This window comes from Saccopteryx leptura, chromosome 4 (genome assembly GCF_036850995.1).
Source record: "Saccopteryx leptura isolate mSacLep1 chromosome 4, mSacLep1_pri_phased_curated, whole genome shotgun sequence".
NCBI classification, from domain to species: domain Eukaryota; kingdom Metazoa; phylum Chordata; class Mammalia; order Chiroptera; family Emballonuridae; genus Saccopteryx; species Saccopteryx leptura.
In genome coordinates this window covers 131,647,379-131,660,137 of record NC_089506.1, presented here as the reverse complement: position 1 = coordinate 131,660,137, position 12,759 = coordinate 131,647,379, and the positions used below count along the sequence as shown (strand labels likewise).

The window sequence follows — 12,759 nt, the reverse complement described above, 5'->3', positions numbered from 1 at the left end:
ATAGAGCTTCAGACCGGGATGTGGAGGACCCAGGTTCGAGACCCTGAGGTCGCCAGCTTGAGCGCATGCTCATCGGGTTTGAGCAAGGCTCACCAGCTTGAGCCCAAGGTCACTGGCTTAAGCAAGGGGTCACTCGGTCTGCTGTAGCCCCCGGTCAAGGCACAAATGAGAAATCAATCAATGAACAACTAAGGATCCGCAACGAAAGAATTGATGTTTCTTATCTCTCTCCATTCCTGTCTGTCTGTCCCTATTTGTCCCTCTCTCTGACTCTCTGTCTCTGCCACAAAAAAATTGTAATATTTTATATTGTAATTATGCTAACATGCCTATTAATTTTTAATAATAATTGTAAGAAAAAAGTACTCATTTAGATACAAATACATCACATCACACCCAATGGATCAACTCTGCATTGATCAAATATGGACATTTAGAGATTAGTCTTCCAATATCAAAAAGGAGGAGATGTAGGAGGACAGTTTTTGAGGGAGGACGGAACTTACAAAGGAAGGACTATCCTCCCTAAAGGACGATTGGTCACATTAATGTCAAGTCAGGTAGGCATTGAATACACAAGTCTGAAGGTCAAAAAGTTATGGGCTGGTATGTAAATTTGATAGTCCTTGTTCTACGGAGGGCATATGCCCTAAGTCGGAGGGCATATGTCCTAAGTCATGGCAATGGAAGTGCTGACCTCTGGAAGGCCTGTGGAGTGAGAGAAAGGCCCAGCACCGGTCTCTGAGAAATCGGCCCTGCAGGAGAGGGCTGGAGGAGGAAGCTCAGCAGTGGGCTTGAGAAATGTAGTCAGTGAGCTAGGAGAAAGGCCAGTGGGGGGTTAACCAGCACTCTCAGTCAGCAGGGAGTGCAGTGGGGAAGCCACTGGTCACTCAGAACAATGGGTTAGCATATGATTTCTTTCGGATTCCAAGTATATATATGGGAAGTAAAATCCTAATGTCTTCAAATTTTCTTTCTTTACTTCCTTAGGTTATAAATATAATCAATGCAGCCCAAGAAAACAGCCCCGTCACAGTAGCAGAAGCCTTGGACAGAGTTTTAGAAATTTTACGGACCACAGAACTATACTCCCCTCAGCTGGGTACCAAAGATGAAGATCCTCATACCAGTGATCTTGTTGGAGGCCTGATGACTGTGAGTGATGAGAAAAATTCAGAAATGCCAGGGACACAGCATTAAGTGTACTCCAGAGTGCATATGACATGTAACATGCCACTGTTACCTGTAACAGCAAAAATACCTGATATGGATGAACATCAGCATAACCAGAAGCACCTGCATCAAAATTAATGTGTGTGGTGTTAGGCAAGGGATTCTGACTGACCATAGCAATGGGAGACAGTCCCTCAGAATTCGTACTACAGAAAGGAGTTGCCTGACCTGTGGTGGCCCAGTAGATAAAGCGTTGACCTGGAATGCTGAGGTCACCAGTTTGAAACCCCAAGCTTGACTGGTCAAGGCATATATGGGAGTTGATGCTTCCTTCCTGTCCCCCCCCCCCACCTTCTCTCTCTCTCTCCTATCTAAATATGAATAAAAATAAATTTTAAAAAATAAAGGAATTAATATGCAGGTGGTTGAGGGCAGAATGTGTACAGTGTAGCCGTATTTCCTCTTCCCTTGACCTGGGGCAGTACTGGATTGAGGCTGTGGCTGTTTCCTTGAACCTCAGCTCTTTATGTGATTAATTGAAACAGTTTTTACTTTGCAGCAGTAGCTTCCAAAATCTTAGCTGTAGAGTTCTTTCTTTAAATGAAAGCTTCTATGGAAGTTTCCTTTATAATCAGAAAACGGAGAGTGGAGCTGTTCTGCCTTGGAGGGGTGGGGATGAGGAGCCGCCCCGCCAACACTGGAACACTATTGTTTGCAACCACCAACACTAGCTGATTTCAAAGGCTCATCCTGTTCTAGTGTTTTGCTGTGTTTGACTGTAATCATCACCTATCAGCAAGTGAAGAAAAAGAAGAAAATTCAAATTATTCATTTGTGCTTATCAGAAGCTGAAACTGGAAGAATTTTTTGGGCAAAAATCTAAGTCCAAAAGTAATCTATAAGTTTTATTTTAAAGCCTGTTGTCTCGCCCTGCCACCAAATGCTGAGTGTTCTCCTGTTCCTACGAAAGGTCTCTCTGAGGGACCTCTTCCTTTCCTTCCCCGGGCTGGCCTTGGCCCCCCCATCCCAGGCAAAGAAGAAACAGAGGAGTCCCCTGCGATATCTGCCTTAGAGGCAGGACAGCTGTGGTCATTGTTGAATTAGCTTTTATTCAGTTGTAAAAATTGTCCTTGGCCTAAAGATCCAACCTGTGACTTCAGGGGAGCCCATCATTAATACTCTAAACCTTAGAACACAATTTTTGGGGTTACAAATAATTATAAATTATACAATTATAAAAAAATCTAAAAAATGTAGGTACTCAGGGGTAGAAGATGAAGGGAAGGAAACAGATGCAAGAACATCCCGGGACTAGTTCAAGTTCAAAAGCCTCATAAATGGCCAAACATTGAAATTCTATCACTACCTATGCTGTCCCCCCAAAGATCTCAAATCCTGAAACCTTTCTTTTAAAGGCTAGCAGCAATGCTCTGGTTGCAAAACAGAAAATACAGTTGGAAAAATATAATTTAGATATTAGTAAAAACTTTTTAAGGCTTACGTTAAGGAATTCCCAAATGTGGCCTATGACTTTGGCTCTCTAATAAGTAAATCAAATAACACAGACCCTATGAGGGTAAGTAGGGTCCCTTCAAAATTGCATGCATAGAAACTAAAGCAACTTGACTTCTTTGATTTCACTAATGTAGCTTTAAAATGCAAGAAGAGAAAGGTGATGTGAGAATAGGACCCCTTCAAGGCTCAGATGTGAGACCTGAATAAAGCCATTCCCACTTCATTCTCAGCTCCCAGTCTTCTGTGGCTAATCGCCAAGGAAGGGAGACTATCCTGTGTCCTGTAGCTATTGTTCTGATTTAGTTTTGAACTTCAGCTTGGAGTTCCAGATTGACTGTGTTATTCAAGATTCAACTCTCTTTGGCTAAAGAAATGAGAAAAGTGATGCCAGCATGAAAAGCATGCCTCTAATTGCATCTTTCTTTGTTCCAGGATGGCTTGAGAAGGTTGTCGGGAAATGAGTATGTGTTCACTAAGAGTAAGTTGTCATCTATCCACTTACTACTTATAACCTGTCTCCAGGTTGTGCATTCCCCAGGGTGGTGATTATTTGGGGGGAGGGAGAGGACCTTGGTGTTACTTCCTGTTGGTGTTTTTGGAGTTTAAGCATCTCTATGGTCTACATTTAATTTGTTCTCCTAATTAAAATTATTTCTCTGAACACTGTCAGAATAAGAATTGCAAGTCTCTATACATTTAAACAGACACTTAAACTGAATTATTTTTCTATTTGGGGACCTTGAAATTTAGTAATGTAAGAGAAGAACTCTGAAGGGAAAATCTTCCTATCCTTAAAAGTTCAAGACTTTCTTTTTATAGTAGCAGCCAGAAGATGATGACAGATGCTCAAGGGCACTTAAGATTCCACAATTAACCAGCCTCCCCCACCCCATCTGTTTGTTCAGACATGCACCAGAGTCACGGTCACCTTGCAATGCCAATAACCATCAATGATGTCCCCCCTTATATCACTCAATTACTTGATAATGAGGAAAGTTGGGAGTTCAACATCTTTGAGTTGGAAGCTGTTACACATAAAAGGTATGTGGCTTTTCTGGCTGCCAGCAGGGCCTTCCCCTTCTTGAGCAAATGGCCACGCTCAAGACTTCCCCATCTGAAAATTTTGAGAGACATGAGTCCTTGCCACAAGAGACCTCACAGGTGGTGCCTTTCTTTCCAGGCTGAAGGAGTCTCAAATTAGCAGAGACTGTGGCTCCTGAGTGAGCTCCTTTACGGAGAGAGAGTATTAGTAGGTAAGAGGTAGGATCACCATGATGATGACACAGGATGAGGAAATACTGAGTCCTTTTTAGATCTACATAGGTCATCCTTTGTGCTGAGCCAAGAGTTCTAAGTATTCTCAGCCCCAAACTTGTTGAAGACCCCACCTTACAAAATGAGTATGAGAGCACTATAGACTTTTAATTCATCCTCTAGGCAGGAAAAGGGTTAGATAACTCAGCTATAGCAGGAGACGGCTATTTCTTCCCGGCGTGTTAATTAGTTGGGATGTGAAAGCCTCTCAGCTGTAGGTAGGTAACATAACTCAATGATACGACTTTGCTGACTCCACACAAGCCATTCTTTTTGTCCTTGGGCTCAGTAACTTCCTCAGGGGAAGCACAAAGCTTATGTGGAAGTGGAGAGGGAGAGGATCTATCAGGGACCTTTCTTGATGTTAGAGCCAATGAGGGCATATGACTTAGAGCTAATCTGGAAATCATTTGGATTGACTGCCATTAAGCACCTACCTGCAAAGAGGTACTGTAGCTAGTGAGAAAATTTTCTATCTCCTTCTAATTGGGGAAGGAGATATTTTTGGGACCCTGGGCATGTGGAATAAGCATCAGAAGAAACATGCCTCTATTCCCCAGTATCATCAAAGGAAGCAGTTTCTGGAGCAGTGAATACAATGAATCAGGCTTGTTTTCCTGTTTTCCAGGCCATTGGTTTACCTGGGCTTAAAAGTCTTTTCACGGTTCGGAGTGTGTGAATTTTTACGCTGTTCTGAAACTACTCTTCGGGCCTGGCTGCAAGTGATTGAAGCCAACTACCACTCCTCCAATTCGTACCACAACTCCACCCATGCCGCCGACGTCCTGCATGCCACCGCCTTCTTCCTTGGAAAGGAAAGAGTGAAGGTAGAATTTTTATGTCAGGATCTAGTTACCTGCCTAGATTGAAGATCCAAGAATTCAATCTTAATACATATACTAGGCAAATAGCTATTTTGCAACCAATTTTACATTTTTTTTTCTTTTGGCTATCAAATTGCCAGGTCATTTGGTGTTGTAAAGGCATAGCCTTTTCTCCTAGCTCTCCCCTCCCCGCAGATGCCTAAAATAATGACTTATGTCACTATAGAGGGTCCTTTACATGCCTGGCTGATCCATGAGCCCTTTCTCCAAGTGTTCACTAGGAACCCTTTGTGATACTGGATTAGAGGACAGAATTCAATTATTATAGCAAATGGTTACTAGGTCCAGAGGTTAAGTTTAATATCAGAATTTGACCATTGGTTTATTATAATCCAGATAATAATTGTACTGATTTGCATACATATTTGTGTATGTTCTGTAGGTATGAATATGACATCTGCACATTAAGGACTGTTGTGCAATTCTGAAGAGTCCCATATCCCTTGTCTCACTTAGAAGTCAATAATGTCACATGCCTGACCAGGCAGTGGCACAGTAGATAATTAACCTGGAATGCTGAAGACCCAGGTTTGAAATCCCGAGGTCATTGACTTGAGTGCGTGTTCACCGGCTTGAGTGTAAGGTCACTGGCTTGAGCATGGGATCATACATGACTCCATGGTCACTGGCTTGAGCCCAAAGTTTGCTGGCTTGAGCAAAGGGTCACTGGCACAGTTGGAGTCCCCCAGTCAAGGCACATATGAGAAAGCAATCAATGAATAACCAAAGTGCCACAACAACAAGTTGATGCTTCTCATCTCTCTCCCTTCCTGTCTATCTCTCTAACAAACAAACAAACAAACAAACAAAATATACTGTCACATACAGGTGCTGATCTATAGGGCAGCCTTGTGTACACCCCGCATACAGCTGGCAAGGGACACTCATCTTCCTTCCTTCCCCACTGTCATTTGCGCAATGAAGCTTGTAATTCTTTTCCTACAATTAAAACTGAAGCTTAGATTAGAGATACCCTGGGAGAAGTACTGTATAGGGACTGAAATTCACATCAATCTGCAAATGCCTGGCATTAGATTTTTTTTTTTAATTTTTTTTTAGCATTAAGGTCCTGGTACTTAAAGAGAAATGGTTGTGGGACAGGTACAAGGAACAGGAATGGCACCAAAATGGGGAGAGGGTATATCCTTCTTAGGTATTCACTTTCATCAGCAAGAAAGCAAAGAATGTGTTCCAAGAATGATGCTTTTGAAGGTTTGTGTCTCCTACTTTAGGAAAAGGGGTTATCATAGGTGATACCGGCCTGTTTCTATAGCACCTTTCTTTTTGGAGCTAAGCCACTTCCAGATTCCTATTCCAGGTTGACATCCCTTCATTTCACACAGCATAGATATTACACAGCTGAGGTCACACTCTGCTAGCTGAGGACAGGACTGAAGGCATTAACTCCAGGATGAAAATGATTGATAGCTACTGTGGTTTTCAATTAAAGATGAACCTCTCTTTGGCAGAACCATTCTAGAAAAATGTAGATTAAATGCTTGATAAATTAGGGAATGCTTACTCATACTGTCTCCCTTAATCTCCCCTAAAATAATAATTTTTGTTTAAATGGTATGTTCTGCTAATGCATTCAGACTCTGGTTGAATTTCTCAAGTAGCAGCAATACAAACAAGTCTCAGACTAGATACACTTATAATTCAAAAGACATTTTCTAACTCTGGCAGTCCATGACAGAGAATCCAAAAATTTAGAACTGCAAGGAGCCTTGTGGATGGACTGGGAGGGGTTCCTGAGCTGTCTAGTCAGCAGCCACGGTCACTGGTTAGTCATGTAAGGGTCTTCTAGTGGGATCTACTCCTGAGGCCTCTTCCAAAAGACCTGCTGCCACTGAAGGAGTCGGGAAAATGTGTTCTTACCAAATTCCCATGTCATCTGCACCCCTAATTCCTTTATGCGACAAGGCTAGAATTCTTTTTTGTGTGTGACAGATAGAGAGGGACAGATAGGGACAGACAGGAAGGGAGAGAGATGAGAAACATCAATTCTTTGCTGCGGCACCTTAGTTGTTCATTGATTGCTTTCTCATATGTGCCCTGACCAGGGGGCTACAGCAGAGTGAGAGATGCCTTGCTCGAGCCAGCGACCTTGGGTCCAAGCTGGTGAGCTTTTGCTCAAACCAGATGAGCCTGCACTGAAGCTGGCGACCTCAGGGTTTCAAATCTGGATCCTCCGCATCCCAGTCCAACACTCTATCCACTGTGCCACCGCCTGGTAAGGCAAGGCTAAAATTCTTTTTTTTTTTTTTTTAAATTTTATTTTTTTAATGGGGTGACATCAATAAATCAGGATACATATATTCAAAGATAACAAGTCCAGGTTATCTTGTCGTTCAATTATGTTGCATACCCACCACCCAAAGTCAGATTGTCCTCTGTCACCTTCTATCTTGTTTTCTTTGTGCCCCTCCCCACCCCCTATGCCTCTCCCATTCCCCCCTCCCCCCCCGTAACCACCACACTCTTGTAAATGTCTCTTAGTTTCACTATTATGTCCCACCTACGTATGGAATAATACACTTCCTGTTTTTTTCTGATTTACTTATTTCGCTTCGTATCATGTTATCAAGATCCCACCATTTTGCTGTAAATGTTCTGATGTCATCATTTCTTATGGCTGAGTAGTATTCCATAGTGTATATGTGCCACATCTTCTTTATCCAGTCATCTATTGATGGGCTTTTTGGTTGTTTCCATGTCCTGGCCACTGTGAACAATGCTGCAATAAACATGGGGCTGCATGTGTCTTTATGTATCAATGTTTCTGAGTTTTTGGGATATATACCCAGTAGAGGGATTGCTGGGTCATAAGGTAGTTCTATTTTCAGTTTTTTGAGGAACCACCATACTTTCTTCCATAATGGTTGTACTACTTTACATTCCCACCAACAGTGTATGAGGGTTCCTTTTTCTCCACAGCCTCTCCAACATTTGCTGTTACCTGACATGCTAATAACAGCTAATCGAACAGGTGTGAGGTGGTATCTCATTGCCGTTTTGATTTGCATTTCTCTAATAGCTAAAGAAGATGAGCATCTTTTCATATATCTGTTGGCCATTTGTATTTCTTCCTGGGAGAAGTGTCTGTTCATATCCTCTTCCCATTTTTTTATTGGATTGTTTGTTTGTTTGTTGTTGAGTTTTATGAGTTCTTTGTATATTTTGGATATTAGGCCCTTATCTGAGCTGTCGTTTGAAAAAATCATTTCCCATTTAGTTGGCTTTCTGTTTATTTTGTTATCAGTTTCTCTTACTGAGCAAAAACTTCTTAGTCTGATGTAGTCCCATTCATTAATTTTTGCCTTCACTTCTCTTGCCATTGGAGTCAAATTCATAAAATGCTCTTTAAAACCCAGGTCCCTGAGTTGAGTACCTATGTCTTCTTCTATGTACTTAATTGTTTCAGGTCTTATGTTTAGATCTTTGATCCATTTTGAGTTAATTTTTGTACAGGGGGAGAGACTGTAGTCCAGTTTCATTCTTTTGCATGTGGCTTTCCAGTTTTCCCAGCACCATTTATTGAAGAGGCTTTCTTTTCTCCATTGTGTGTTGTTGGCCCCTTTATCAAAAATTTTTGACTATATATATGTGGTTTTATTTCTGGACTTTCTATTCTGTTCCATTGGTCTGAGTGTCTATTTTTCTGCCAATACCATGCTGTTTTGATTGTCGTGGCCCTATAATAGAGTTTGAAGTCAGGTATTGAAATGCGCCCAGCTTCATTCTTTTTCTTTAGGATTGCTTTGGCTATTCGGGGTTTTTTATAGTTCCATATAAATCTGATGATTTTTTGCTCTATTTCTTTAAAAAATGTCATTGGAAGTTTGATGGGAATTGCATTAAATTTGTATATTGCTTTGGGTAATATAGCCATCTTGATTATATTTATTCTTCCTAGCCAAGAACAAGGTATATTCTTCCATCTCATTATATCTTTTTCGATTTCCCTTAACAATGGTTTATAGTTTTCATTATATAAGTCCTTTACATTCTTTGTTATGTTTATTCCTAAGTATTTTATTTTTTTTGTTGCAATCGTGAAGGGGATTATTCTTTTGAGTTCCTTCTCAGTTGTTTCATTGTTGGCATATAGAAAGGCTATTGACTTCTGTATGTTAATTTTGTATCCTGCGACCTTACTGTATTGGCTTATTGTTTCTAGTAGTCTTTTTGTGGATTCTTTGGGGTTTTCGATGTATAGTATCATATCATCTGCAAAAAGTGATACCTTTACTTCTTCTTTTCCGATATGGATGCCTTTTATTTCTTTGTCTTGTCTGATTGCTCTGGCTAGAACCTCTAGTACCACATTAAATAAGAGTGGAGAGAGTGGACAACCCTGTCTTGTTCCTGATTTAAGGGGGAAAGCCTTCAGTTTAGTGCCATTTAATATGATGTTAGCTGATGGTTTATCATATATGGCCTTTATCATGTTGAGATATTTTCCTTCTATATCCATTTTGTTGAGAGTCTTAAACATAAAATTGTGTTGTATTTTATCGAAAGCCTTTTCTGCGTCTATTGATAAGATCATGTGGTTTTTGTTCTTTGTTTTGTTGATATGGTGTATTACATTAACCGTTTTACGTATGTTGAACCATCCTTGAGATTCTGGGATGAATCCCACTTGATCATGATGTATTATTTTTTTAATATGTTGTTGTATTCGATTTGCTAGTATTTTGTTTAGTATTTTAGCATCTGTATTCATTAGAGATATTGGTCTGTAGTTTTCTTTTTTTGTGCCATCCTTGCCTGGTTTTGGTATGAGGGTTATGTTGGCTTCGTAAAATGTGTTTGGAAGTATTGCTTCTTCTTCAATTTTTTGGAAGACTTTGAGTAGAATAGGAACCAAGTCTTCTTTGAATGTTTGATAAAATTCGCTGGTATAGCCCTCAGGGCCTGGACTTTTATTTTTGGGGAGGTTTTTAATGGTTTTTTCTATTTCTTCTCTACTGATAGGTCTGTTTAGGCTTTCTGCTTCTTCTTGACTCAGTCTAGGAAGGTTGTATTTTTCTAGGAATTTATCCATTTCTTCTAGGTTGTTGAATTTAGTGGCATAAAGTTTTTCATAGTATTCTACAATAATTCTTTGTATATCTACAGTGTCCGTGGTGATTTCTCCTCTTTCATTTTGGATTTTGACATGAGTTCTTTCTCTTTTTTCCTTGGTAAGTCTTGCCAAGGGTTTGTCAATTTTGTTGATCTTTTCAAAGAACCAGCTCCTTGTTCTATTAATTTTTTCTATAGTTTTTCTGTTCTCTAATTCATTTATTTCTGCTCTGATTTTTATTATCTCCTTTCTTCGGCTGGTTTTGGGTTGTCTTTGATCTTCTTTTTCTAGTTCCTTAAGGTGGGAAGTTAAGTGGTTCACTTGGGCTCTCTCTTGTTTGTTCATATATGCCTGAAGTGATATGAACCTCCCTCTTATCACTGCTTTTGCTGCATCCCATAGATTCTGATATGTCGTATTGTCATTTTCATTAGTCTGTATATATCTTTTGATCTCTGCACTTATTTCTTCTTTGACCCATTCATTTTTTAAAAGTATGTTGTTTAGTTTCCACATTTTTGTGGGATTTTTTTCCTCTTTTTTGCAGTTGAATTCTAGTTTCAAGGCTTTATGATCAGAAAATATGCTTGGTACAACTTCAATTTTTCTGAATTTGCTGATGTTGTTTTTGTGGCCCAACATATGGTCAATTCTTGAGAATGATCCATGTACACTGGAGAAAAATGTATACTCAGTCACTTTGGGATGAAATGTCCTGTAGATGTCTATCATATCCAGGTGCTCTAGTGTTTTGTTTAAGGCCACTATGTCTTTGTTGATTCTCTGTTTGGATGACTGATCTAGAGCCGTCAGCGGTGTATTGAGGTCTCCAAGTATGATTGTATTTTTGTCAGTTTTTGTTTTAAGATCAATAAGTAGCTGTCTTATATATTTTGGTGCTCCTTGGTTTGGTGCATATATATTAAGAATTGTTATGTCTTCTTGATTCAGTGTCCCCTTAGCCATTATGAAATGGCCATTTTTGTCTCTGAGTACTTTTCCTGTATTGTAGTCAGCATAATCCGATATGAGTATTGCTACACCTGCTTTTTTTTGGATGTTATTTGCTTGGAGTATTGTTTTCCAGCCTTTCACTTTGAATTTGTTTTTATCCTTGTTACTTAGATGAGTTTCCTGTAGGCAGCATACAGTTGGATTTTCTTTTTTAATCCATTCTGCTACTCTGTGCCTTTTTATTGGTGAGTTTAATCCGTTTACATTTAGTGTAATTATTGATACTTGTGGGTTCCCTATTGCCATTTTATATCTTGCTTTCTGTTAGTTTTGTGTCTTGTTTGATCCTTCTCTTTTGTTTTTCTATCTTTTGTTTTTATTTGGTTGTATTCCATACATCTTTCCACTGTTGCTATCTTTTTTATCTCATGTGCTTCTGTGGTGGTTTTTTCAATGGTGGTTACCTTTGAATAATGAAAAGGGTCCCTACCCTGTTCATTGTAGCAAACTATTTTGTGAGTACTTTTGCACTCCATCGTCCTTTGCTACTGTTAATCTCCATCTTCTCCCCCTCTTTCTTTTTGTTGTTGTCACAGTTTAAATTTGGTTTTATTGTGTTCTTCTTGGAGCTTTTACTTGTGGCTCTGTTTTTTTTTGTTCTTTGTATCTGATTGGAGAACCCCCTTTAGTAATTCCTGGAGTGGGGGTTTTCTGATGATAAATTCCCTCATCTTTTCTGTATCTGTGAATGTTTTTATTTCTCCTTCATATTTGAAGGATAGCTTTGATGGTTATAGTATTAGTGGCTGAAAGTTCCTCTCTTTCAGGACTTTAAATATTGGGGTCCATTCTCTTCTAGCTTGTAGAGTTTCTGCTGAGAAATCTGATGATAATCTAATGGGCCTTCCTTTATATGTTGTATTCTTCTTTTCCCTGGCTGCCTTGAGAATTTTTTCTTTGCTGTTGGTTTGTGTCAATTTCATTATGATATGCCTTGGAGTAGGTTTGTTGGGGTTAAGAAAACTCGGAGTTCTGTTTGCTTCTTGAACTTGAGGCTTTAGTTCTTTCCACAGGCTTGGGAAGTTCTCATCTATTATTTGTTTGAGTATGTTCTCCATTCCATTTTCTCTCTCTTCTCCCTCTGATATACCTATTATTCTTATGTTATTCTTTTTGATGGAGTCAGATAATTCTTGTAGGGCTATCTCATTTTTTTTAATTTTTGAGTCTCTTTCTTCTTCTCTCTGTTGTGCCTCAAGTTGCTTGTCTTCTATTTCACTAATCCTCTCTTCTATCTGACCTGTTCTATTAGCTAAGCTTGTTACTTCGTTTTTCAGCTCGTGAATTGAGTTTTTCATCTCTGTTTGATTTGTTTTTATAGTTTCAATTTCCTTGGACATATATTCTTTGTGTTCATTGAGTTGTTTTCTGAGCTCCCTAAATTGCCTTTCTGTGTTTTCTTGTATATCTCGGAGGATTTTTAGGATTTCTATCTTGAATTCTCTGTCATTTAGCTCCAAGGTTTCCAATATATTAAATTTTTTCTCCATAGAATTTCCTCATCTAGCTGTGTTACCTCTCTTTCTTTTGTATCCATGATATTCGATTTTCTCTTCCTTAATGGCATCTGAGGGTGGTTTTGTTGATAGTATTAATGAGATTTAATAAAGAATAAAAAGTTTAAAAAAATAATAAAAAAAATCGAAAAAAGTTGTTTTTTTTTAAAAAAAATCAATAATGAAATAAAGAAAAATAAAATAAAATAAAAATTAAAAAAAAAAAAAAAGGAAATTATTCCCCCCCTCCTTTTTTCCTCTCCTCTCCTCTCCCCTCTTTCTTGATAAAATC

The 12,759-nt window shown here is 39.1% G+C and overlaps 1 protein-coding gene across 7 annotated transcripts in view; it reads left to right on the top strand.

Annotated features, from left to right (window-relative positions):
• PDE8B (phosphodiesterase 8B) overlaps positions 1 to 12,759 on the top strand; it is a 297,791-nt gene that overhangs the window by 273,578 nt on the left and 11,454 nt on the right. For 6 of the 7 annotated variants that reach the window (XM_066381713.1, XM_066381711.1, XM_066381714.1 and 3 more), the window contains 4 exons: positions 991 to 1,155; positions 3,121 to 3,166; positions 3,594 to 3,729; positions 4,631 to 4,829. In XM_066381713.1, coding sequence (XP_066237810.1) covers positions 991 to 1,155; positions 3,121 to 3,166; positions 3,594 to 3,729; positions 4,631 to 4,829 — 546 coding nt within the window. The remainder of the gene's footprint in view (positions 1 to 990; positions 1,156 to 3,120; positions 3,167 to 3,593; positions 3,730 to 4,630; positions 4,830 to 12,759) is intronic. The other variant, XM_066381716.1, reaches the window with a different exon arrangement.